The sequence below is a fragment of the Guillardia theta genome (genome assembly GCF_000315625.1).
Source record: "Guillardia theta CCMP2712 unplaced genomic scaffold GUITHscaffold_128, whole genome shotgun sequence".
NCBI classification, from domain to species: Eukaryota; class Cryptophyceae; order Pyrenomonadales; family Geminigeraceae; genus Guillardia; species Guillardia theta.
Window position 1 is genome coordinate 20,650 of NW_005434546.1, and position 22,348 is coordinate 42,997.

The 22,348-nt window shown below is 52.5% G+C and overlaps 9 protein-coding genes across 9 annotated transcripts in view; 3 read left to right on the forward strand and 6 right to left on the reverse strand.

Annotated features, from left to right (window-relative positions):
- GUITHDRAFT_165991 (hypothetical protein) overlaps nt 1-304 on the forward strand; it is a gene marked incomplete at both ends in the record, with an annotated part of 2,880 nt that extends 2,576 nt beyond the window's left edge. Inside the window, one exon of the mRNA XM_005822247.1 lies at nt 121-304. Within this exon, the coding sequence (XP_005822304.1) occupies nt 121-304 (184 nt within the window). The remainder of the gene's footprint in view (nt 1-120) is intronic.
- A 3,670-nt stretch (nt 305-3,974) lies between these two features.
- GUITHDRAFT_53518 (hypothetical protein) lies at nt 3,975-4,514 on the reverse strand (the record flags this gene model as incomplete). The annotated part of the gene is made up of 1 exon (XM_005822248.1): nt 3,975-4,514. A coding segment is annotated over one exon (540 nt), but the record flags the coding sequence as incomplete, so codon positions are not given.
- A 2,983-nt stretch (nt 4,515-7,497) lies between these two features.
- On the forward strand, nt 7,498-9,126 carry GUITHDRAFT_118452 (hypothetical protein; the record flags this gene model as incomplete). The annotated part of the gene is made up of 14 exons (XM_005822249.1): nt 7,498-7,536; nt 7,590-7,642; nt 7,987-8,014; nt 8,068-8,124; nt 8,175-8,219; nt 8,266-8,310; nt 8,356-8,397; nt 8,445-8,465; nt 8,518-8,605; nt 8,669-8,701; nt 8,757-8,824; nt 8,868-8,921; nt 8,968-9,018; nt 9,061-9,126. The coding sequence occupies 14 exons, from the start codon at nt 7,498-7,500 to the stop codon at nt 9,124-9,126; spliced, it is 690 nt and encodes a 229-aa protein (XP_005822306.1).
- On the reverse strand, nt 9,123-9,684 carry GUITHDRAFT_165992 (hypothetical protein). The gene is made up of 3 exons (XM_005822250.1): nt 9,623-9,684; nt 9,529-9,564; nt 9,123-9,478 (listed from the first exon to the last, which is right to left on the reverse strand). Exons 1-3 carry the CDS (start codon nt 9,659-9,661, stop codon nt 9,224-9,226), a joined length of 330 nt encoding a protein of 109 aa, XP_005822307.1. The 5' UTR covers nt 9,662-9,684; the 3' UTR covers nt 9,123-9,223.
- Nucleotides 9,685-12,485: 2,801 nt separating this feature from the next.
- On the reverse strand, nt 12,486-12,881 carry GUITHDRAFT_155511 (hypothetical protein). Its single transcript, XM_005822251.1, has one exon. It carries the CDS (start codon nt 12,863-12,865, stop codon nt 12,503-12,505), a length of 363 nt encoding a protein of 120 aa, XP_005822308.1. The 5' UTR covers nt 12,866-12,881; the 3' UTR covers nt 12,486-12,502.
- A 937-nt stretch (nt 12,882-13,818) lies between these two features.
- GUITHDRAFT_118453 (hypothetical protein) lies at nt 13,819-15,474 on the reverse strand (the record flags this gene model as incomplete). The annotated part of the gene is made up of 2 exons (XM_005822252.1): nt 13,819-15,363; nt 15,412-15,474. 2 exons carry the CDS (start codon nt 15,472-15,474, stop codon nt 13,819-13,821), a joined length of 1,608 nt encoding a protein of 535 aa, XP_005822309.1.
- A 1,729-nt stretch (nt 15,475-17,203) lies between these two features.
- GUITHDRAFT_118454 (hypothetical protein) lies at nt 17,204-17,467 on the forward strand (the record flags this gene model as incomplete). Its single annotated transcript, XM_005822253.1, has 1 exon — nt 17,204-17,467. One exon carries the CDS (start codon nt 17,204-17,206, stop codon nt 17,465-17,467), a length of 264 nt encoding a protein of 87 aa, XP_005822310.1.
- Nucleotides 17,468-17,671: 204 nt separating this feature from the next.
- GUITHDRAFT_146537 (hypothetical protein) lies at nt 17,672-19,785 on the reverse strand (the record flags this gene model as incomplete). Its single annotated transcript, XM_005822254.1, has 17 exons — nt 17,672-17,738; nt 17,782-17,844; nt 17,890-17,970; nt 18,029-18,066; nt 18,120-18,175; nt 18,227-18,296; nt 18,348-18,409; nt 18,464-18,536; nt 18,591-18,724; nt 18,860-18,891; nt 18,950-18,999; nt 19,050-19,127; nt 19,176-19,232; nt 19,278-19,321; nt 19,382-19,447; nt 19,504-19,565; nt 19,739-19,785. The coding sequence occupies 17 exons, from the start codon at nt 19,783-19,785 to the stop codon at nt 17,672-17,674; spliced, it is 1,080 nt and encodes a 359-aa protein (XP_005822311.1).
- A 1,897-nt stretch (nt 19,786-21,682) lies between these two features.
- GUITHDRAFT_155512 (hypothetical protein) lies at nt 21,683-22,318 on the reverse strand (the record flags this gene model as incomplete). The annotated part of the gene is made up of 2 exons (XM_005822255.1): nt 22,083-22,318; nt 21,683-21,799 (listed from the first exon to the last, which is right to left on the reverse strand). A coding segment is annotated over exon 1 (196 nt), but the record flags the coding sequence as incomplete, so codon positions are not given.
- Between the last annotated feature and the right edge of the window lie 30 nt (nt 22,319-22,348).

The following is a 22,348-nucleotide window of genomic DNA, read 5'->3' on the forward strand; positions in this document are numbered from 1 at the left end:
TCCCCCCCTTCCCTCTCCTCCCTCTCCTCCCTCTCCTCCCTCCCTCCCTCTCCACTACCCCCTCCTCAACTCTCTTTCCTTTCTCCCCTCCTCCCCCCTCCTCCTTCTCACCTTCCACAGGTACGGCAACATTGTGATTGCCAAGTTCGACGCCACGGCCAACGACAGCCCGCACGGGGAGCTGCAAGCGCAGGGCTACCCGACCATCAAGTTCATCGCAGCAGGAGACAACAAGATCTCCGACTACACGGGCGAGAGAGATGCCAAGTCCATCGTTGACTGGGTGAAGAGGGAGGCAAAGTGAAGGAAGACCAGGTGGGGGAGGATGGGGGTAGAGGATGAGGATGAGGATGAGGATGTTATAGAGGAGGGTGAGAGGAGGAGAGGATTGTAGATGAAAGAACAAAATGCCGATACAAACCCCATTTTCAATCTTCGTCTTTATCCCTCGTTCTGCTGCTGCTCCTCGTCCACTCTCCCCTTCGAATCCCAACCCCCTCCCAACCCCCTTCCTTCAGCTCTCAGACACTTGCGCGTCATCCTCGTCTTCAACTTTCACGGATGAATTGAAACATATTTCACTTTATCTGTTGGACTTTAACATGAAATCGAATACCCAGTGACAACTTGCTTCACTCCACTGCATCCTCATCCTTTCCGTCTCCCTCCTCCTCCTCCTCTCCTCGCCCACCCCCAACCCTCATCTCCTTTTACCCGTTCTTGTCCCGCTGCCGCTGCCGCCGCCGCCGCCGCCGCCGCCGCCGCCGCCGCCGCCGCCGCCGCTGCATCAAACCCCTCGAGCTTCGTCCAGGTAATAGTCCATGGCCGAAAACAGCTCTGATGATTGCTCTTCCACCACCTGCCCTCCTACCTGCTCTCCCCTTCCCCTTTTCCTCTCCTCCTCTTTCCTCATCTTCATAGCGACTTTGCTTGCCGGCCCCGCAGCCTTCGCCTGCTGCTCGACTCGTCTCCGTCCTCCTTCCCTCTCCAGCACAGCCTTCACAATCCGTTTCCCCTGCTCTTTCCCCCTCACTTCCACCATAGCCTCCTCTTCCTCGTCCTCCTCGTCCTCGTCCTCGTCCTCCTCGTCCTCGTCCTCGTCCTCCTCCTCCCCGCTATCTCCCGAGTATCTAGGGTTCAGCAAGGATGCAGGAAAGAGACTTCGAGCCCGCGCCATCGCCTGCTCGCTGACGAGGGACAGGGAGACTTTACCGACAACCTCCTGGACAAACGAGATGAGGAGGAGGAAGACAAAGTCGGGGAGCAGAAGAGGAGAGGAGGAGAACGAAGATAAATGATGATGCTGATAATGACGATGATGATGATGATGATGATGATAATGATGATAATGATGATGATGATGATGACGACGACGACGACGACGACGACGATGATGATGATGATGATGATGATGAGGAGGATGAGGATAAGGATGAGGAGGAGATGGAGGAGGAAGAAGAGATTGAGAAAGAGGAGGAAGAGGAGACAGTGTTGGTGATCATCAAGAGGTTGGTAGGAATTGCTTGCCTCATCTTCGCCGACGAAAGAAGCGAGAAAGAGTTGACCATCCTGATGAGGAAGAAGTGAGCGAGAGCGAAAGAAAGAACGACAAAGATGGAGATGAACGAAGGATGCGATGCAGGAGCAGAGGGCGGAGGAAGATGAAGAGGAGGATAAGGATGAGGATGAGGATGAGGATGAGAAGGAGGAGGAGGAGGATGAGAAGGAGGAGGAGGAGGAGGAGGAGGAGGACGTGCAAGAGAAAGTTGGGGTGGATGAGCAAGACAGGCAGACCGAGAGCAGGAGCAGAAGTATGGGAATGGGGTAACGGATAGAAGGGATAAGGGCAGATGGCGTAGGGAGAATAGAGAAGGAGGAGGAGGAGGAGGAGGAGGAGGAGGAGGAGGAGGAGGAGGAAAAGGAGGAGGAAAACCTGCACGTGCTGCAGGCTCACTCGGCAGACCCCAAGCTCAACATCTTCGAGCTCCTCGTCGTCGTCAGCTTGTCCGAAGAGAAGGACGTCGAGCGAAGGATGACCTGGAAGGTGTGAGGAGAAGAGGGAGGAGGGAAGAAGACGGGAGGGCAAGTCGAGGAGAGCAGAAGAAACGAGTAGTGGAGGACAGGTGAGGCGGCAGGGAAGGAAGCGGGAGGGAGCGGGAGGGGGCAAGAGGATAGAAGAGAGCGAGGAAGGGGGAGAGAGAAGAACGGGAAGAGAGGAAGGAAAACCTGAGGAGGAAGAGTTCGAGGAGGAGAGAGCGGAGGCGAGAGGGAGGAAATAGGACTGATCGTCTTGCGGGTCTAAAGAGAACTTGACGGAGTGACTGAAGATCATCTCGTGCGCCCTTGGAAGAGATGCGCTGGATGGCAGACGTTAGGAGGGAAGAAGGGTAGGCAGGGGATTAGGAGAGGGACAAGGAGGACTGAAGGAGGAGAGTAGGAGAGAAGAACAGCGGAAAAGAGGAGCAGAGGAGGGGAGCAGAGGAGGAGAAGAAGAGAGGAGGACAGGAGAGAAGAAGATAAGAGAAGAAGCAAAGAGGATGGGAGAACAGGGACGACAAGCAATAGGGACGAGGATGTGGAGGACATGGGGTAGAACAGATATGTCCAACTCACCTGGCCTTGTCGTAAATTCTCATTTCATCCACCTCTTCCTCATCCTGGTCATCCGACATGTCAGGTCCACAACCGTCACAAGCCGATCGGTATTACCCCGGCAATAAAGACAGCGGATACGAACAAGTTGGGAAAGCGCCGGAGGGAGTCAAACTGACTCTCTTCAAGCTCAACTCGGTCGATCTTGACGCTGACATGTTTGCTGCGGACACGAACATCAGTGGACGATATCGCGTCCTCTACCACTCTACTGCTACTCCATCACAACTACTCGCTGTTTTCATCAACAACTCACCTCCTATCGAACTCTTCGTCTTCATCGCACGGTTCGCCGTACATGTCATCGATAGACTGCAATCTTTCTCAGCAACCTTCTCTCAGCAGGGGCACCAGCTCCTCACCATGTCCGGCAGGCGGCAGGAGCCCTCGGGCATGACCACCGGAGCTCTCTGCGCCTTCATGGCATCGTGTATGTCTAGCAAAGATGAACCCTCGAAGCTCTCTCGTACACTCTCCTGCTCCTGCTCCTGCTCCTGCTTCTGCTTCTGCTGCTGCTGCTGCTGCTCCTCCTCCTCCTCCTCCTGCACAAGTTGGTTTTCTTTCTCCCTTGTGGTCTTCCCTCCCTGAACATGGTTCGGGAAGGAGTGCAAGCACGAGCTGAGAAGTGCGCGAACTCTCAGGAGGCGGTCAGAAGTCTGATGTCCTGCCGTTTCCTGTCCTCCTCTCGCAGATTTCCCGCAAAGGTCAACAAGCCCCGGAATCCATTCGTCCTCGTACCTCCCCTGCAGCAGGAAAGAAACGACCTCCTCCTCCGCATACTCCACTGCTCTCCTCAGGCACGCCAACGTCTCAGCCCCTCCTGCTACAAGAATGTCCCGCATCCTGTTCAGGCGCTCCTCTTTCACATCCCCTTCGCTGTACATTTCCTCCTCCTCCTCTTCCTCCTCCTCTCCCTCTTCCTCCTTCCTCCTCCTTTGATTCTCCTCCATGGCACGGTATCGCACCAAAGAACAAACGACGCCCATGGCAGTGATCGCAAGTTCCCTCGTCTTGTTATCGCCTTTCCATCTTTCTTCCTGCTCCTCCTCCTCCTCCTCCTCCTCACAGAGAATTTCCGTCAGCCAGGGTTCACCAGTGAAGCATGAAGACGGGATACGGGCATTGACGTCCACTCCAGATATGACGTACCGGTGTACCATATCCTCCTCCTCTGCCCCTACTGCCTGAACGAAGCCTATCGTGTCCTCCGCCATGCTCCTGATCTCGATTCGCTCCGCCACATGCTCGTACAGATCCTCCACGCCCTCCTCCCTCTCCTCCTCCCTGTACACACCGACGTTGTTCATCCTCCTTCTGTCAATCCCCTTCCCCGTCCTCTTCCCAAACCTCCACAATCCATCATAGATTCGCTCTTTCCTCTCAAACAACACCCCCCTCCCGTGCTGTATTCCCTTGCTCCATTCACCCTGGTAGACCTCTCCTGTACCATACACCATTCTCCCCTCTCCCTCCGGCATCCCGTCCTCAAACCTCCCTTCGAACTCGTTCCCTCCCTTCCTCCACTTCCCCTGTCCTTGCTGAACTCCTCTCCTCCACTCTCCTTCATAGCTTGACCCGTCTCCCCACGTCTTCCTCCCCCACCCATGAGGCAGGTTCTGCACAAACTCTCCGTCAAACGTCTCCTCTCCTCCTCTCCCTGTCAGCCTTCCCTTCCCCTCTGCCATCCCGTTCCTGAAGCTCCCAACGTAGACCTCCCCAGTCTTGTGTACCCACCTCCCCTCCCCATGACACTGACCGTCCAAGAACTCCCCCTCATACGAGGTCCCATCAGGAAACCACATGCTTCCTCTCCCCTCCGCTCTGCTCCCCTCCACCTCTCCCTCGTAATGCACACCGGAGGCCAGCTCGGCCTTGACTACTTTCCTCTTCTCCTTCATCCATCCATCTTCCTGCTTGTCCTCCGATCTCACAGCCTCCCTCCTCCTTCCTCTTGACCTGCTCCAGTACGGGAGGAGGGAGGGCCGCGGGATTCCGAACCGCTCCAGGTCACCCCCTGTGATGATGCGCCGAGAGGTCAACAAAGCAGCAACGACTTCCCACTGAGTAACGGTGGAGGAGGAAGGGAGGTGAAGCTCGCGCAGACGATGCAGGCATCCGTCCTTGACCTGCACCCGCTCGTAGTGTTTGCGGTACCGCATGAGAGAGGAGCGGGATATAACCTCCTCCTTGTACCCCTTCGCATCTTTCCCTCCTCCCTTTTCCCCCTTCCTCTGCTCCATCTCCTTCCTCCCCTCCTTTCGCCCCGCCGTCGCTTCCTCCTCCCTGCCCCCGCTCCTCGTTGACGCGTCTGCCTCCTCCTTGGCGACGCGAAGAATGCTGCCTTTCTCCTCCTCCACCCTCTGCAGCCTCCAAGATCGCCCCGAGGAGAGGGAGATTATCACCCAGGAGCCCACGGGACCTCGAAGCAGCGTCTCCACGTCCTCAGTCTTGAGATTCTTGGAGGAGAACGCAAGGGCGAATTCTCCCTCCTCCTCCTTCTTCCTCTCCACGTCTCGGACATGATCGATCACGTCCCCAACCCTCAGCTTCCCTTCAGCTGGAGAGTTCCTGGAGATCTTTCGCACAGTCATCCTCCCTCCTGCATCCTTGCCCACCGAGATCCCAACCCCTCCGATCAACGTTTTCTCTTTCTTCACCAGGTCAGCCCTGGCAATCCGAGGAGGAGCGGACGACTGCAGGAGGGACTGGGCTCGCTCCTGCATCCTTACAAGCCGCTTCTTCTCCATCTCCTCGTACCTCTCCACAGCCTTCCCCTCCTCGCTAGGGGCCTCCTTGTCTGTCACGGTGAGCACCTCCGGCACTGAGACCCAGTCCTGTCCATTGAGAGTGACGAGGAGGTACGCTGGCCCAACGAATCTCAGCCTTGGCACTTCCCCATGGAAACATTTCTGTACGCTGAAGTACTTGAGGCGGAAGTCAAAGGACTGCGACTGATCGCCAGGAGCATCGCCGTCGTCCTGAACCCTCAGCTTGACAATCCTGCCCATGAGGAGTGGAGAGGAAAAGAAATTCTCTCCCTCGATCTTTACCTTCATCCCGCCCTGGGCCGAGATGACCCGGGGCTTGGCTCTCAGCGGGAGTAGGGGAGGGTGCGAGGTGAAGTCCTCCTCCCCGCAATCCATCCAGCTCATCCCATCGTCAAAGCTCGCCTTGACCTTGAGCCTGCAGTTCCCGTAGCTCTCTAGCTCCATCAGCCTTGGGGTAACGCACTTCATCTCGCTGCTTGAGAGATCCGACGGAAGAATCTGAACCCTCCTATCGTATCCCCTCCCTTGGAACCTTATCCACGCCGAGCATCCCTGCCGTGGATGAAAGTTCTCCCCTCTGACCGTGAAGCTCCAGCCTCCCTCGCAGCTGGCAAGGAGGGGAGAGAAGGAGCTAACCACTGGCTTTCCCCTCACCTGAATCTTCTTGAAGCAGGGAGGGGACATGGTTTTCCCGCCGTCAAGGGAGACCCTGACCTCGAGGTCGACATCGTTGACGAGCTCACAGTTGGGAATCTGGAACGAGACTATCTCCTTCCCTCTCTCTGCCGATGCCTTGATCGTATGATTGTTGATCACGGTCCCGGTCTTGGTATCGCATTCGCTCAGGTTAACGACAACGTCTCCTGTGTCAAACAGCGGGTAACCAGTGCAGTGCACCCTCACAGTTGGCTCCATGTGGAAGAACAAGAAGTCTGGCTCGACGTTCACAAGCAGAGGGTTCTCCCAGAATGTCACGCTCGCCAGCCCCATCTTCTTCCTCAGATCCTTCAGTCGCTCCTTGACCGCTTCCTTCTTGTTGGCTGCAGTCTTCAGCAGGGAGTGCTCCTCCTTCCAGTTCAAGTACTCCCTGTCGAAGTCGGCATCGTTCAGGCTCAGCTCGAAGTGGACTTGTCCCGTGACAGAGAGGCTGCCGACGTCTGCAAGTAGCTGCTCCCCAAACATCTGCCCCTTGACTGTCTCCAAGGTCTCCTCCTCCTCCGTCTTGAGACGCACGCGCAGCTGCATCTTCCTCCAGATCTCTTTCTCCGCATCCGAGATCTCTGCATCCTCGTAGTTCAGCTGCTCGAGATGAAGCACCAGCATCGTTATCGTATTGGCCTGCGCGAAAAGCTCAGAGGTAGAAGGGACTTGTCAGTTACAACCGCTGAAGCTTTCACAAAGTCCGGCTTCGCCGCCACGACAGAGGGCTGGTGATAGAACAGGAAGTGGCAAGAGCCAACCTCTGCCTTGTTCACCATCAATCTTATCTTCGTTAGCTCCCGCTTCCCCCACATCGGCGAGGTACATTCGCAGGAAGCTGAGGACTTGGTCCTTCTTTTAAACTGCGCCACCACGGGGATTCGCCGCAGGGGAGTGCAGAAGACGACCTGGAAGGTCGTGCCCTCATTCCAGCTGTCCTCGTTTGTCAGCGTTAGCACAACCTTCGTCCCTCCCGTGGACGGGCCAGAGGTCGGGGATATCGAAAGTTCCATCGAGGGCAATGGGGATATGCAGCTTTTTACCTCCTCAAAGAACAACCTTCTCCTGCTCGCAGAACTAGATCCAACAAGTTCGCATCATGACCTACTGATCTGCGTACATATCCTCCTCCCTCCTCCCTCCACCCTCCTCCCTCCTCCCTCCATATCCTCCCCACTAGAGCCCCCCCCCGCCGCCACCATGGTCTCCCACAAACCGAATTTGCTGCCCTCTCCCTTGCTAGTTCAAATCGCTTCTATCGCTACTGCCTCCCATGACTAATATATTCTCAGTGACTTGCAGGCCCGGCCTGGTGCCCGGCCCCGAATGCCCGGCTGGTCAGCCATCTACCGCGCTGGAACATCGATCCACGCCTGAAATGGCGGACGCTAGGGAAGCGCGCAGGGCGAAGATCCTGGTGAGCGTGGAGATGGATCACATGAGGGTGTGGTGTGAATAGATCTAGATAAGGAAGAGGATGGGATGAAGCAGCTGGGGGATGGATCGGAAAACAAACTCAAAGTGTGAGAAAGATAGAGTGTAGCAGCACTGTAATGGGGCGTCCAAAAGTACACGTGGTTGACGCTGGAGCTAAGGATCATACCTGTGCGCGGATGAGATGAGGAAACCATAATGTATCATGCAAACCAATGTTGCAAGTAGTTAGTGAGGGGAACAAAGCACGCTCCGAACGATTGGAATCAGCAAGTGGTTGCATTCCCAGCAAGCTCAGGGGATGCTCATGAAAGACAGGGTGTTGATCTGTTTGAATGGACAGGCAAATGCAGAGAAGAGGATGGCGAAGGTGACTGGAGGATCCAAGTAAAGTGCCACCTCGTTTGGCCGCTCCTGACAAGTTGCCGATCAGGGAGCTGGATCCGATGGCAAATGACCCGGTCTTTGTGGAAGCCTTGCTTCTTGCTTCGATGCTGTGACAGCTTCCTTCCAGTCCGATGACATCGTAGCCAGAATGAACAATGATGAGATTGTTGCATCCCTCTTGCAGGTTGCGATGTTGGTCATGAGATGAACTTGTTCTGATCCGGTGCCTGGCAGAAGGAGGCTAAGAATTCTATCAAGAACGACTCGAAAGAACAAGAGGTATTGTGCTACTTCTTCGTCTTCTTCTCAAGGAGTATTCCTGAAGAGCGAAGAAGTGATAGAAGAGGTCTTCACTGCTGGTGCAAGAAAGGTCTGGCGCTTTCGACTTCCCTTCTCATTCTGAAGGTCCTGTTAGCGCATGGAGGAGGAGAAGCAAGAGCAGGAACGAGAGCGAGAGGTAGATTTCTTGAGAGTGTTTCTGCGATGCAGCTTATCCAATATCAGGGGCTCCACAAATCCTATCGAGTAAGGCTGTGGCGTATACAAACAGCCAAGGTATCCCTCTTATGTTGTCTAGAAATTCCGATTCGATCTTACCCATGGCAAGGTTTTGGTTGTGCTTGTTCGCGCAATGTTGCTTGTTTGGTATGGATACTCCATGGTTGGTGTTGCAATGTCTTATTCTATCTCTAATATTTGATAATAGTTGTTTTCACTTTCTTCCAAAGGAGAATCAAACAATGTTCTTCTCAACTTCGTAGGTAACTGGACTGGCTGAATGTCAGCTTCGTGTGATTTACACATGGAACATTGCAGTCTCTCATGTCGCTTTATTGATTTTTGTCAACTTCATCGTCAGTCCAAGTCCTGTTCGGGGGACCGAGGTAGTTCATCGTGGCAATCATTGCTTGTGACAACTGCTTGCAGTCGCCAGCGACGTACTATTTGCTTGTTTCGATGGAAATATTCTTGAGGATTAAGGTAGATTTGACCGTCCTGCCTGTCTTAATCGATGACACTTTAACAGGACGTAATCATTGCGCTCGTGCAAGACTGCAGCCTGCTCATATGCGTAGTGGTATGTCGTGAAACCTGCCGTGCACATGTGACACGATAACAGGTGCTAGTGGCTGGGATGCAAGGGCAGACAGCCACACATGCATACAAGACACACATAGAGCTTTGAATTCAATCTTTTCATTGTTGCAAGTGCTCATCTTGAATTATTACTTCTAACTTTACAAGAACTCGATAAGAACTCCTCGCACTCTTTTGAATTCCCGTCAATGCTTTGGGACGTACAAACCTCCTGTCTGCACGCTAACACCACTACAGCAAGAGCTCATAAGACCAACGTGGGAGTAGTCGCAAAGGGGAGGCGTTTTGGTACTCTTGCAACGGCAAAATCGGACAGACCCTGTCTTTGGAGCCGTCCATGCCATAGGTTGAAACTTGGTGCCACTATGGCTTCCATCACACCAAGGCTGGTTCTTGCTTCTACCACAGGTGCAGTAGTAGTACTGCTTTCCTTCCTCAACCTGCGCTCCCCATGTTAGCAAGGGAGGACTTCCTGACAGCGACGGGGAACCTTGACGTAGACTGGGAACTTTGAAGCGCACATCACCTGTAGCAAGAGCGTCATATGATGGCAGGGGGAGAGGGCGCACTGGCAGGCAGCTTACTTTCTCAGCATCTTCGATATCGGGGGAACCACCAGGCATGTTGCTGGAAGAGCGGCAGGACAAGATCGGCAATACGATGAATCCCCGAGGGCGAAAATCAAAGGGACGGAGGGGGGGAAGCAGATCCCAAGGCACCCACCTGAACGGGGTAGGGTAGAGAAGTTTTCTCAAGATACCCGTATCATTGAAGGCAGTTGTTGGGGTACTGGAAACTCACCTTACATATTTCTGAGCAGGGGTGGTATTGTAGTCAAAAACACACGGATGTGAATAGTCAATCTTGGATCCCATAGTCAATATTGAATGTAATCACCTACCCCTCAATTACCCGAGTTCTTGGTATAGGAAAAGGGGGTCATCCTGGTGCGAGGGGGGACGTGGTTGGGGCCGGAACCTTTATAATGTTTTTTTCGTTTGTTTCATTGTAGCAGGAACTTCTGGTACACACCTTTATATATTCTTATATGAAATTCTCTGGTAGTTTCGAACTACCATGGTACATCTTTTTCCTACTATGTTGTAAACCGGTACAAGATGAGGCTGGGGAAAACTGTTTTAAATCTTCCGAACGCCGCATCACGGGCCCAACAACGAAGGTTGCGGCAACGGTGAACGGTCGGTTGAACGCGCGGCCCGCCGGGCCGGCCCTGCCGGGCGGTGGCACCCTATCGGCCGCACGGCCGCCGGGGCCCGACTCACTGCACTAACGGCGGTGACAGTCACTACTGAGTCACGCCGTGACCGTACGCGTGACTCAGACGGTCAGACGTCGGACGGTCCCGGCGATCCGCGACCGTACTACGGTACTCAGTAAGTACGGTACGGGGTCACCGGCACGGTCCGTACCGCCGGTACTTGGTCACACCGGCACCGTCACGGCCGGGTCCGAGTCCGATCGGAGTACCGTACGGTCGCGACGCCCCGGCCCGGCCAAGCCCGGCGCCCGGCCCCCGCGCCCGCGGCCGCGGGTCTCAGAATTGAACTTCAGTCCGGTCCGATCACCTCACGGCGGTGAATTATAGTTCAACAACTCATTGATCATCATGTGAATCGTGGTTCCGAGCCTGATCCGGCATATCGGATCGCCCGGGGGCCGGGGCCGGGCCGCTGATGATCGGCCCGGGCCACTCCGACTCTGTTTTTCCGAGTGTTCGGTTCACTGTCCGCTAACCGGGCAGCCCGGCTTGACTCAACCGTTGAACCGTTCCGAAGTTCCGGGCGCCAGCAGTAGCTGGCTGCCAACTTCCGAAGATTTCTCGACGGACCCTGGCACGTACACTGACTTGTTGAACTTGAAACTTCGAATGCTGTTTGAAAACTTCGAAATCTTCGGAAGACTTCCGATGGTCAGTATTTGACCATCCGATAACTTTGAGTAAATCTGAATGTTGCATAGCCGCCCATGGCCTCACAGAGGTGATAAGTTTATAGGTGATGCCGTCTGATCCAGTTGATTCTGTGCCTCCGTGACCAGTGGCAGTGAATTTTGGCTCAACAGTAGCTAGTCCTATTGAATATGCTGCAATCTTTGAAAAGGTACACTATCTGGTCAGTAGGTTTGTCATGGATCCATTAAGCAACTTTATTCAAAACGTAGATACCATCCTTCAGCTCAACAGCCTGAGTCTCAATATTCGTTCTTTCTCAGGCTTTTCGTTGGGTTCATCGATAGTTTCATCAATACTGCCTTTTAAACATCTATGTTGTTTAACATCAGACCACCTTCGGAATATATCAGGATATATATTTTTTGAATTTCTGAAATCTTAGTTCTGTCCGACAGAGCTCATAGGAACCGAGCCCGAGTCAGACAAAGGTCTATCAGGATAAAAGGACAGTTGGCTGTCTCGTACTCGTGTTCGAAGCTGACTTCTCCTGGATGACCATACTCTACTCCAGTGTGAAGCTGCTGAAATGACCCCTGTGGAGGTCTTTGTTGCAGCAACCTTGTACCCGTGGGGGACTTACAAGGTAAACAGAAGAGGTGCGTCTTGTGGAGTGCGACCCGTTGGAAGCAGCTTGCTGCCATGCAAGGACGGGGTTCTCTTCCCTGCGAGAGAGCATGGTATCCTCTCGAAGGTCAGAAGGGATGCTTGTCAACTTCCAAGGACAGGACACCCCTCCTTTCTGTAGCCAAGAGACGCTACCCCTGGCTCCTTCCTCGAAGCTATAAAAGGATGAAACTCGTCAGAGCTAGGTGGTCCTCTTCCCCTTTCGTGTGTGTTCCACGATTGTGTGTGTGTGTGAAAGAAATAAAAGAGAGTTAGATCTCCTTCTGTTTCACCGCTTTCCCTCTTAGTAGAGAAATCCAACGTAAGTTCTTGTTGAACTGCGCTTGAAGGTCCACTCGAGAATCTTCGAGGTGTGACAAGTTCAGAATACTCATCGTCGTCGATGGAAGGATATAATTTAAGGATATCAATAGTTGACTCCAGATACTAGTCTGTCACACTCAGGCTGCCTGGCCAGGCTGTGTGGGAGATGACCTCCTCCCCACCCCCCCCCCCCCCCGCCCCCTTTTCCCTTCCTTTCCTTCCTCCGCACAGCCTGGCAGTGACTTCGCTGTGCATGTCTAGTATCGTACCAATGGCCCGTGAGACTCGGATGCAAACAAGACTAGATAGACCACCCAATGATCGTGTGAGGATATTGGTCCAGGAAATGAATGTTATGGCGGAGAGTTCCCAAGGTGTTTTCACCCATCAGCATCACGCTCTTGCCACAATCAAACGGCAGCTTCTTCTCAGCGCTGCTTGAATGAGGCGTAGTGCAGGGATCACAACAGAACTTTAGTTGTGAACCTTCCAAGTTTCCAATGACAGCAATGGTCAAAGCACTTGTGTGATGATCGGACAATGATACATGTCGTTATGTGATTTATTAGATGCTGGCAAACCTATTTCGATTTATGCTGATGTTGTCTTGACTCTCCCCATTTTTCTCACAATTCCCTGTGTCTGAAGGCTCAAATGGCGTGTTCATGTTCAAGGGAGATATCCTCTGCCCACACACAGGAGATGAGTGTCTCCGAGTTGCGGCGTTTGCTACTTCCTCGCGTATGCAGTATCCAACGATGGCGCAGGTTCCGTGCTTACAACTGCGGTGAGTCGAGGCGATTATTGCGATGTTGCAGGGTTGGTTGGTCTTGATATCCTGATCTCGCCGATTGCTAATGTTGTGTTCGTTCTTGTCTTCAACTACTGTCTCTTCGATACAATCAAGCATCCTCCTATTCGTCTGCATTTTGCTCGTGTTGGTGCTGTTGGGGCTTTCGCTACTCCGATATGATATCTGCCCCCGCCCCTGCGGTCCGCGTGACTTGATCCGAGAGCCAGGTCATGATGTCAGCATCAGGTAGTCACGTTAGTCCGAAACGACGACTGTTAAGATTCATTACCCTTCTAGAACCATAACCTTTCAGCACATGTCCAACCCAGTGGTCATCAATGGTCGTTCATAACTAATTACCATGTGACCTGCTGAAATCCAACCACGGAAATAGCGTCTTTTGGCACATGTAGGCGTATCTCGACCTCGTGACTACATGCAGTCACGTGGCTGGTGCGACCCTCAAGATATCTCACTGGTCCTGTGACCACCAGGCGCCTGCCCGTGCACCATCGCACGGACGGGGGGGGAGGAGGAGGACGATCAACAGACCCTGCCAGCATCGTGACCTGAAGGGAGTATGCGCTCGAGATAGTGCTGGACATTCTTGGAGATACAAGGTACGGGGTAGCTTGTATCCTCTTCCTCAATGGTGCCACAGAGCAACTCCGTAGGCCTTTGTGACAACATGGATGCTTGGTACATGTGCGTTCAGTTGGACCAGGAGAGTATGAGCATGCTTCTCTCCTAATAAGACGCGAAACTACAAGTCAGGTTACTGCAGTTGCTATGCGCTGTCATATTACGCGAAGTGTTCAACACTCATATATTGCTTTGCTTGCTCCACATTAGTGCAAGATTTGTCAAGATTAAATTAGTAAACAGTGCATGGGCCCTCCATGAAATGTTTGGAGGCACCTCTTCGTATATTTCAGGAAAAGTTCTTCAGCCGCTTTTTGCTTTTTTTAAGCTTTGGGCTAGGTGAATGAATCCTGCTCACGTTGTGACTTAGTAACCTAGCACAAGTAAGGTCCAGCAGACCCTATATCTCACCTGAACGCCCCTGCAGATATTATCCATCTGCAGACTCATCGCTGAAACAAGGACGGTGGCGTCCTTGTACGAGCTTCATTCTCGCAACTTGTATCAACCATCTTCGGCCCCGGGTGATCGAACGCAAGAAGAGATTCCACCGACGACAACCTCCTCTTCCGCTTCGACTGCGATGCTTGAGCACCCGTCCTTGCTGCCTCCGCACTTCCTGCCGTGATTCCTTGCGCAGTGACGACGTCGTGGCTGCTGCTCTCGCTGCCATCGGGCTGATCAAGGGGCGACCCATCGAGTTGGTGACCCTGGTGCTCCTGTCGCACATCATGTCTCGAGTCAGGCCACCCGGTACCCGCAGAGATTGCAGAAGAGGCAGGAGGAGGCGAGGCGTCCGGAAATGTGGCGGGAGAGGCCGGCAAGGACGGGCTCCATATTTCAGACGGAACGCTGTGCTCGGTGTTGCGATCGTCATCCTCCCAAAGTAGCCTTCTCGAGACTTCTTCTGTTGCCCTTGGGGCCTTCGGCACCTGCGAGTACCTGTGCTGCTCCAAGGTAGATGCTGATGTGCATGTCGACGAGCATGTGCGCTGCTGCTTGCGTCCATCCGTCCAACTGACTGTGAGCAGCTTTGTGGGTGTTCTGATACGAGTTTCAGTCTGGCAAAGCGTCTTCGGCCCTGCGTGATCGAACGCAAGAAGAGATTCCACCGACGACAACCTCCTCTTCCGCTTCGACTGCGATGCTTGAGCACCCGTCCTCGCTGCCTCCGCACTGCCTGCCGTGATTCCTTGCGCAGTGACGACGTCGTGGCTGCTGCTCTCACTGCCATCGGGCTGATCAAGGGGCGACCCATCGAGTTGGTGGTCCTGGTGCTCCTGTTGCACATCATGTCTCGAGTCAGGCCACCCGGTACCCGCAGAGATTGCAGAAGAGGCAGGAGGAGGCGAGGCGTCCAGAAATGTGGCGGGAGAGGCCGGCAAGGACGGGCTTGGCGCGACTGAGTCTGGCAAGAGACGGTTCTGAGATTGCGTACATATTTCAGACTGCTCTGTATCGCCTAGCTCCAGAGAGACAAGGGAGGGTGGGGGGGAGACCGCCAGAGGGGGGGCTCCACCTGAGGCTGGATGATGATGATGATGATTAGCATCATCATACACTTGAGGCTCCATGAGTGGGACAGGAAGTTGCATGTCGTCCTGGGTCCCAGAATGCGACGAGCTTGCCTCGAGCTTGCAGTTGTCTGTTTCAAACTCATCAAGCTGTGACACCAGCATCGATTGTTTCCTTTGGTTGCTGCTTGTTGTCTGGGACGTTTGCTCGTTGATGATGGCGTTGTCATCGGCAAGTGTAGTTCTTGTGTTGCTGGTGCTGCTGGTCCCCTCAAATTGGTCGGTCTGATGCTCCTGTCCCATGCATCCAGGGGGAAGCCCTCCTGGAGCCGAGAGATTTGGATGCGTGGCGGGGGAGGCTGGCACTGACGTGCCGGGAGACGACGTGCTGGTAGAGGACTTCGTGTCTGTATCGCAGTCTGTTGGTACACATCGGTAGTCCTTCAGATCGAAATCTGACTGCTCTTGATTTGCGTGCTGAAATATAAAAGATTATTTTGAACTTTCTTAAAACACATCTGTTACCGATGAATCGCCCTGTTGCCTTGTTGTGCCCACTCCGAGGCAAGATTTCAAGAATCGGAGCATGTGGTTCAAAACTGTCGAAAGATCAGGGCATCACAAACATCACAGTAAGGGAATGGGCAAGCTTTGCTGTAATAAGGTACCATGAAGCGATAAGATGACCCTAGCACATGTTGTGTGACATGGTGTGCACTCGGTCTCACATAAGTTCTCAGTACTTGAGAAGAAGGTGAAATGTTTTGCGAGCAGATCAAATGCAGAGATCACTATGAAGAAGAAGCAAGGATAGCATCACATCGTTCGTCATAGCATCAAGAATCAGATCAGATCAATCTTTCATGAGGAGGAGCAACGGCATCATGGAGCCTGCATCAGTATTCCCTACCTTGCTGCGCTACTTGATCTTATATAGAGGCCCTTCCCCCCCCACCCCCACCCTACCCCACCCCATCCTAAATATCACCCCCACCCTCATTTCTCTTCGGGTTGCTGATCATATCGACAGGGTGGGTATCACAGGGTAATTTAGGAGGTGGAAGGTACCTTTTTGCGACCACCCTACCCTCAACATTCTCAACTTAGAATCTGGTACCACCCCCACCACCCCCACCATTTCCTAGCATTGTAATAAGTATTATAAATATCAGTTGACTGCTAAACTTTCTTTCCTTGCCTACATGCCGACGCACTCCAGGGCTCTCAAGGACTTGGGAATCTTCCTCCTAGATTTCAATTCACAGAGCCGATCATTGGGAAATTTCGTACGGAATTAGCGGCTGCCGCAGTGCACTCCTCTGGTGCGTGTCACGGTCCCGTTTATTGAGCGATATTTACTACTGGACAAGGTTTCTCTAGAACTCTTTTAAATCTACTGTACCACTTACGAACTTCACAATCTATTCTTAGAGGCAATTCACTCTATACAACGTTTTTAAAACTAAAACACTTGTTGCAACGATCTGGCCTACCTCCGAGGCTCATGGCCAGCTGGGTGGGGTCGAACTTGCTGCTGCCGAGCCGGTACACGCGGTCCTTGCAGGTGGGTGTGTGGTTTGCGCTCGAGGGCTTACTTAGAAGATCTGGACCCTCCGCCCTAGCAGGGCCGGGCCCGCGAGTTCGTCAGTCCTCCGGGTCCAGCGGGCCGGAGTGACGAACTTTACTGTGTCATCGTACTGATTTTTAACTTAACTTTGAGTAAACCTAACTTTACGACTGAAAACCGCAACTCGATGATCGTAGGGTACACAGGGCTGATAGGGTGGCAGTGCAAACGGGGGGTTACTTCCTGGGAATGTTCGGTTCAAAGAGGGGGTGGGGGGTGTATTTAAAAGTTGGTGGGGAGGGTGGGGAGGGGGGGCATAAAGGAATAGGAAACAATTTGGCGCGAAAAAAATTTGCGTGGAAGGTAACCAGCAAAGAGCAACGAGAGCAGGGACGAGCAGCATGCGGGCAATGGATGAGAGGAAGGAAGGGAAAGTGATTTTGACAGTGTTAGGAGAGGAGGAAGAAAGAGAGAAAATCCATTTCCATCGCAAATTTGAGTTGTGTAGGTCAGATAGAAGAGGAAATCCGAAAAGCGTGCCTTCCGAAGGTTTGCCTTTAGCCCCTTGCCTCGCTAGTTACCACAAGAATACACGGAAGAAATGCGATTTCTGAATACAGTTAATGACGTTTTTACGCAGCAGACACCTGGAGACAAGTTGAAGCAGCAAAGGAGGAAGGAACCAGTGATGTACGCGATTCAGGGAGTCCACGAGCTACGAGAGAGTGATTGAGCAATACGACGACAACGATGCCTCTTCAAGACACCAACGAGTCTCCAACCGAAGTCGACCAGGAACTTGATGCCATCGAGCAGGCGTTGGAGCAGTTCCTGATGCCAATGGCACTCTATCAACCAGAAGAGCTCTGGTCGAACTTCTTTTGGTCTACGGGCACAAACGAAGGCTGGGACACTCCGCTCGGCTGGATTGTTCAGCACGATGACTGGGTCACGCCGTTCAACTGGGAAGCTCTGACGCAAGAGCACCCATCACCAACTCTGCAGGTTGGATGAGTGGAATCAGGTAAATCGACAATCAGATTAATCGCGGGGACAGACGAAAACCCCGCAGCAGTGAGACAAAACGGTTCGCATCACCATTGAAGGATCTAGCGGGGTAGTCACTAGGACCCCGTAACTCGTGACGATGTAATATACAACACTTGCAAGATGCTCACCCGACTCGCCGGAGGTTTACACCGCTGCGATGTTCAAGTTTCAAAAGTCAGGGATCGCGTCGACAAGCTCCGGCATGTCGATGAATGGATTTCGATTCTTCTGCCATCTGCTCCATCTCAGATCGTCAAAAGTTCAAAGGGAAGACTTACGTGTAAATCTTTTCATTCCTCTGTTTCTCGCGTTCACTCACAGGATCTTTCTTGTGCCATGACCTGTTCTGCCTCATTTTTGATTCCTTGCATGTTTTCTTCAAATACCTCAGCATGTCTTGGTATGTCTTCGATATCTTGTTTTTGTTCACCAGGCTCCTTTGGCAACATTGAAACTCCCCTTCGTACCTGCGCATTGTGTTGTCAGCGGCTGCCCAAAACGACTGTTCGAAATCAGACACATCACCTCACGCTGACGTAAAAATATGCTCGTGCAAGGTCTCCCTGTTACATCCGAGTCATATTCTGTTTTTGGTTGTGTTTCAACTTTGTAACACCTTCACGTGATCTGGTGGCTCGAAACATTTGTCTTCAACCCTTCTCACTTCCTTTCCTGGTTGAGTCCCACAAATAACAACCACACAAAGACGGGAGGAGGAGATACCGTACAGTCCTTTCGTTCCGCTGAGCACTTTCAGTTTGACACTGTCCATTTTCCTGAGGTTCACATTGTCCTGCCTTCAGTCTCAGGAGAACGTTCACAGGCGTCACGTGATCATACTGACCAAGATGTTTGACTGGTGGATGTAGACTTCACGACCATCCTTCAAAGTTGCAAAACCGAATCCTGCAACTCTTGTAAGGCGCCTTCTGCAGCATCTGAATCTGAAGAATCATACACCTTTTTCTTTGTTAAAAAACTTCACGGTACCCGGGACTTTTCGATCATCTTTGTCTTGGTCCAACAAGCCTGACTGTCCCTTTTGTCAAAGGGGCAGGAAGATGAAAATGTAAGAGCGTGACCTTACATTTGCCGAATTTCCCACCGCTCTTGGTTGTGTACGAAACGTCTGCACTTGTTTCAATTTCGTTTCATCTCCGTGAAACAGGTTTGCCTTCAACAACGGCCAGGGGATAGTTGCTTCTCTTCTTGTTGACGAACCTGTCCGACCGTTACATGGCAGGAAGCAACAGTATTGCTCTTACCCATCCACGAGATAAAGCGCGAACAGGTCTGTAGATGCGGCTGAAAATATGTCCTCAGCATGGTACTGGTATGAGCTGAAGCAACGTTTACCTCCTCCTTCCTCAAAGCCTCCCCACCACGACCTGAAGTGAAACTTGGGTCAGTAAGGCTGTCTTCGAGCATACAACTTGTTTCGGTCACTTTGGCCAGGCATGCTCTCGATTGTAGCAGAAGTTTTCTCGCTCGATCACCTGGACGAGTGATGTCAGCCCGGGTTGATGGATGAAAGGACTGAACCGACTTTGTCGCATCTGTCTGTGTAGATCCTCCAGCACTTTCCGGTGTAGACATCTGCTACTGAGTTGGGTTGACAACCATCCTGCCCCTTTCATCACGAAGAATCAAATTCGACGCCTTCTACAACAACCTGCCCTCCATCGATGTCTTCTAGCGCCTCCCAAACTCTTTGGTAGCTCAGTGGCACCTGTTGACCGCGTTCAAAGGGAGAATTGTACAAAACTCGCTCTACATGCTTCGAGATAACAGCGTGCAATGCAGACTTCAGCTCTTGACCTTGGTGTCAGTCAGAGCAATAACAAGTACTCAGCCTGCATGTCCTCTTTGTTTCCCTACCTTTCCTCTTGGAGATGGACTCTCCGTAGTACCCTACCGACTGATTGCCGCCATTAAGCTGAGATGCTGGTCAAACGTATCGAAGAAAGATGAATTCATTGAAGAAAGATGAAACTACTCACAGTAAACTTCTTCTCCACGTTCGTTTTGTAGAAGACCGCGGTCGCTATTGCACACAGCACGGCTGTATTCCAGAGTCATTACAAACTGAAAGCCTTGACACGAAGCAGCAACATGATATGAGCAAAAAACTTCCATGATAAATGCCACTTGCGGATCATGACGTGAGGCGGGTCAAATTGAAAACACGACGAAAACAATACGAACATCGAGGTCATGTCCAACACCACGACTTACGACAAAAAGATCTCCGACAAGGTCAAAGACGAGGTGAAAGACAACATCGTGGTCAAGGCTCAAGATCAAAATCATCCTTGAAACCAAAACAAGGACTACAGCATGAACAATGGCAAGACCAACAACAACAACAACAACGACCATGTCAATAACATTTCTGATGATGCAATCTCTGTCAAGCCTTGCGGCTGCATCAGTATCAGAAGCAATCATCCATACAAAATCAGGTTGGCCAAGTTCAAGAACACACAAAATCAGATGTAAGGCCATCCAAGACCGAGCACACAGAGAAAAGAAGGAGCATGGCCAATAACCACATCGACATCAAGGATGCCCTGGACAAATCTATTGGACCAACTCCAAGATCAACAGCGGTCAGAAATGGCTCGACATCATGGTCCACAACATCATGGTCAAGAACATCATGGTCAACAACATCATGGTCAAGAACATCATGGTCACCAACATCATGGTCAACACCATCATGGTCAAGAACATCATGGTCACCAACATCATGGTCAACACCATCATGGTCAACGTCAACAGCATCATGGTCATGGCCACCAACATCATGGCAGCAACATCATGGTCAACAACATCATGGTCAACAACATCATGGTCAACAACATCATGGTCAACAACATCATGGTCAACAACAAGGTACACGAGGAGGCCATCAACAAGGCAACAACAAAACGAGCAACACAATCAAGTTATCAAGATCAAGTCTTGATGGAGTGGACGAAATATCATGGTCGATGAACAAACTTTCCTGCAATGGCGCAAAATTCCCATCGGAGACCTGCCTGCTTCCTGCTAGTGCTGAGGATAAGGATGAAGAACAAACATCTCCCTCCTCCTCTCTTGCCTCTCGTTCTTTGGTCTTCGCATCGTCGCTCCTCCTCGCTCCTCCTCCTCACCCGCTCCCCGCCATGTCCGCCACCATGGATCTGACCTTGTCGTGCATGCCCATGTAGATCTCCTCGCCTTTTATCGCCAGGAATTGGTTCGTGGTAAACTACCCCCCCTATCCACTACCCCCTATATGTCAGCTAAGTACCCCCACATTGGGAAGGCAGCCTGCCCGACAAAAAAGATCCCCTAGGTAGGAATACGCTCCACAGCATGGCCATGTCCTCCCGCTCCTCCCCGCTCCTCCCCGCTCCTCCCCGCTCCTCCCCGCTCCTCCCTACCATGCCTCGCCCTCCCCTCCTCCCTTGTCCTCCTATCAGTCAACATGGCACAGTCGCCTTGTGAGCTACAAGATGTATTTTCTTGGTAAGAATACTACAATGATGGCATGTACACAACATGGGCAGGAGGAGGAGGGTGAGAGTGAGGAGGATGAAGAAGCAGGAGAAGAGCAAGGAGGGAGAAAAATTGTCGTCACTCAAGCTTCATGGTCTTGCAGCATCTCCGCATCCTTCGCCTCATTCTCGCCTCGCAAATGTTTCTAGCCGACCATGAATGCTGAGCAATGCCCTGAGAGAACGTCACCATCCTCCTGCATGGCGGCAGCAAGTCGCTTGTCACCTCATCGTCTCCTCATTGCGGTCTCTCAGGGTCGAAATCTCCTTCCTCACCTCCGACATGAAGTTCTCGAACGCCTCGTTGGTCGCCTCCTGCGCCGAGCTCTCGCTGATCTGCTTCTCCATGGACTGCCTTCTCTGCTCGGCAGCAAAGACTCCTGATGATCGAGAACGGTGAGAAGGAGGGCCAGGAGGGAGGAGGCGAGGGGGAAGGAAGTCGGGTGACAAGAGGAGGAGGAAGAAGAGAAGGATGAGAAGGAGGGAGAAACACAAAGATGAGGAGGAAGATGAAGGAAAAATCCAATTTTCTTACCGACGGGGAAGAATCCTGTATTGTTGGCGACGATACTTCGGATGACACTGGCAAGACATCAGCAGGAAATCAGCAGGAGATCAAGAGGGTGGAGGTAGAGACCTTCTCTCCGTCCCGTTGTAGTCGGCAGGGTCCTTGTCCAGGAGGTGCTTGAGGTACAGCAGGTACCGTATTGCGTACTTCCCTCCCCTCCTCGTCTCCCACTCTCCAGCATACTTGCTGTGTACCCAGTCAGTGCTCGAGCTCCTGACCCTCCTCCACCCCTCCACTCCCGGTCTTGGAGACCCCTGTTTCATCCTATCCCTATCACTATAGCCGACATGCGCTTGTCATTGTCAGCGCTGTCCCTCTCTGCCACCAATCTTCGTCTTCGTTCTTATCCCCAAAAACATCTTCCACATTATGCCATCATCTTCGTCCTCGTCCTCGTCCTCGTCCTCCTCGTCCTCGTCCTCGTGCCCTCTCCCCATCCTCGCACCCCATCCTCCTCCTCCTCCATCACCTGAACCGGTGACGCTCCAGCCCTGTCACGAAGCACTTCGACTCCAACTCAAGGGTGGCGGCTGTGGCCTTGCTGCGAATCTCCGCAAACGCGTCGAAGATTTGACCCTGCATGACCGGCTGGAGAAGCATGTTCCAGAACACGAGCCCTACTAGCACGTAGATAGTCCTCCACTGGTACCAGAGGTCCTCCCAGACGACGAGAGGAGGATAGGTCCACATGCTGAACTGACCGAGGACCTGGAGGAAGCGAGGTTCAGGTGATGG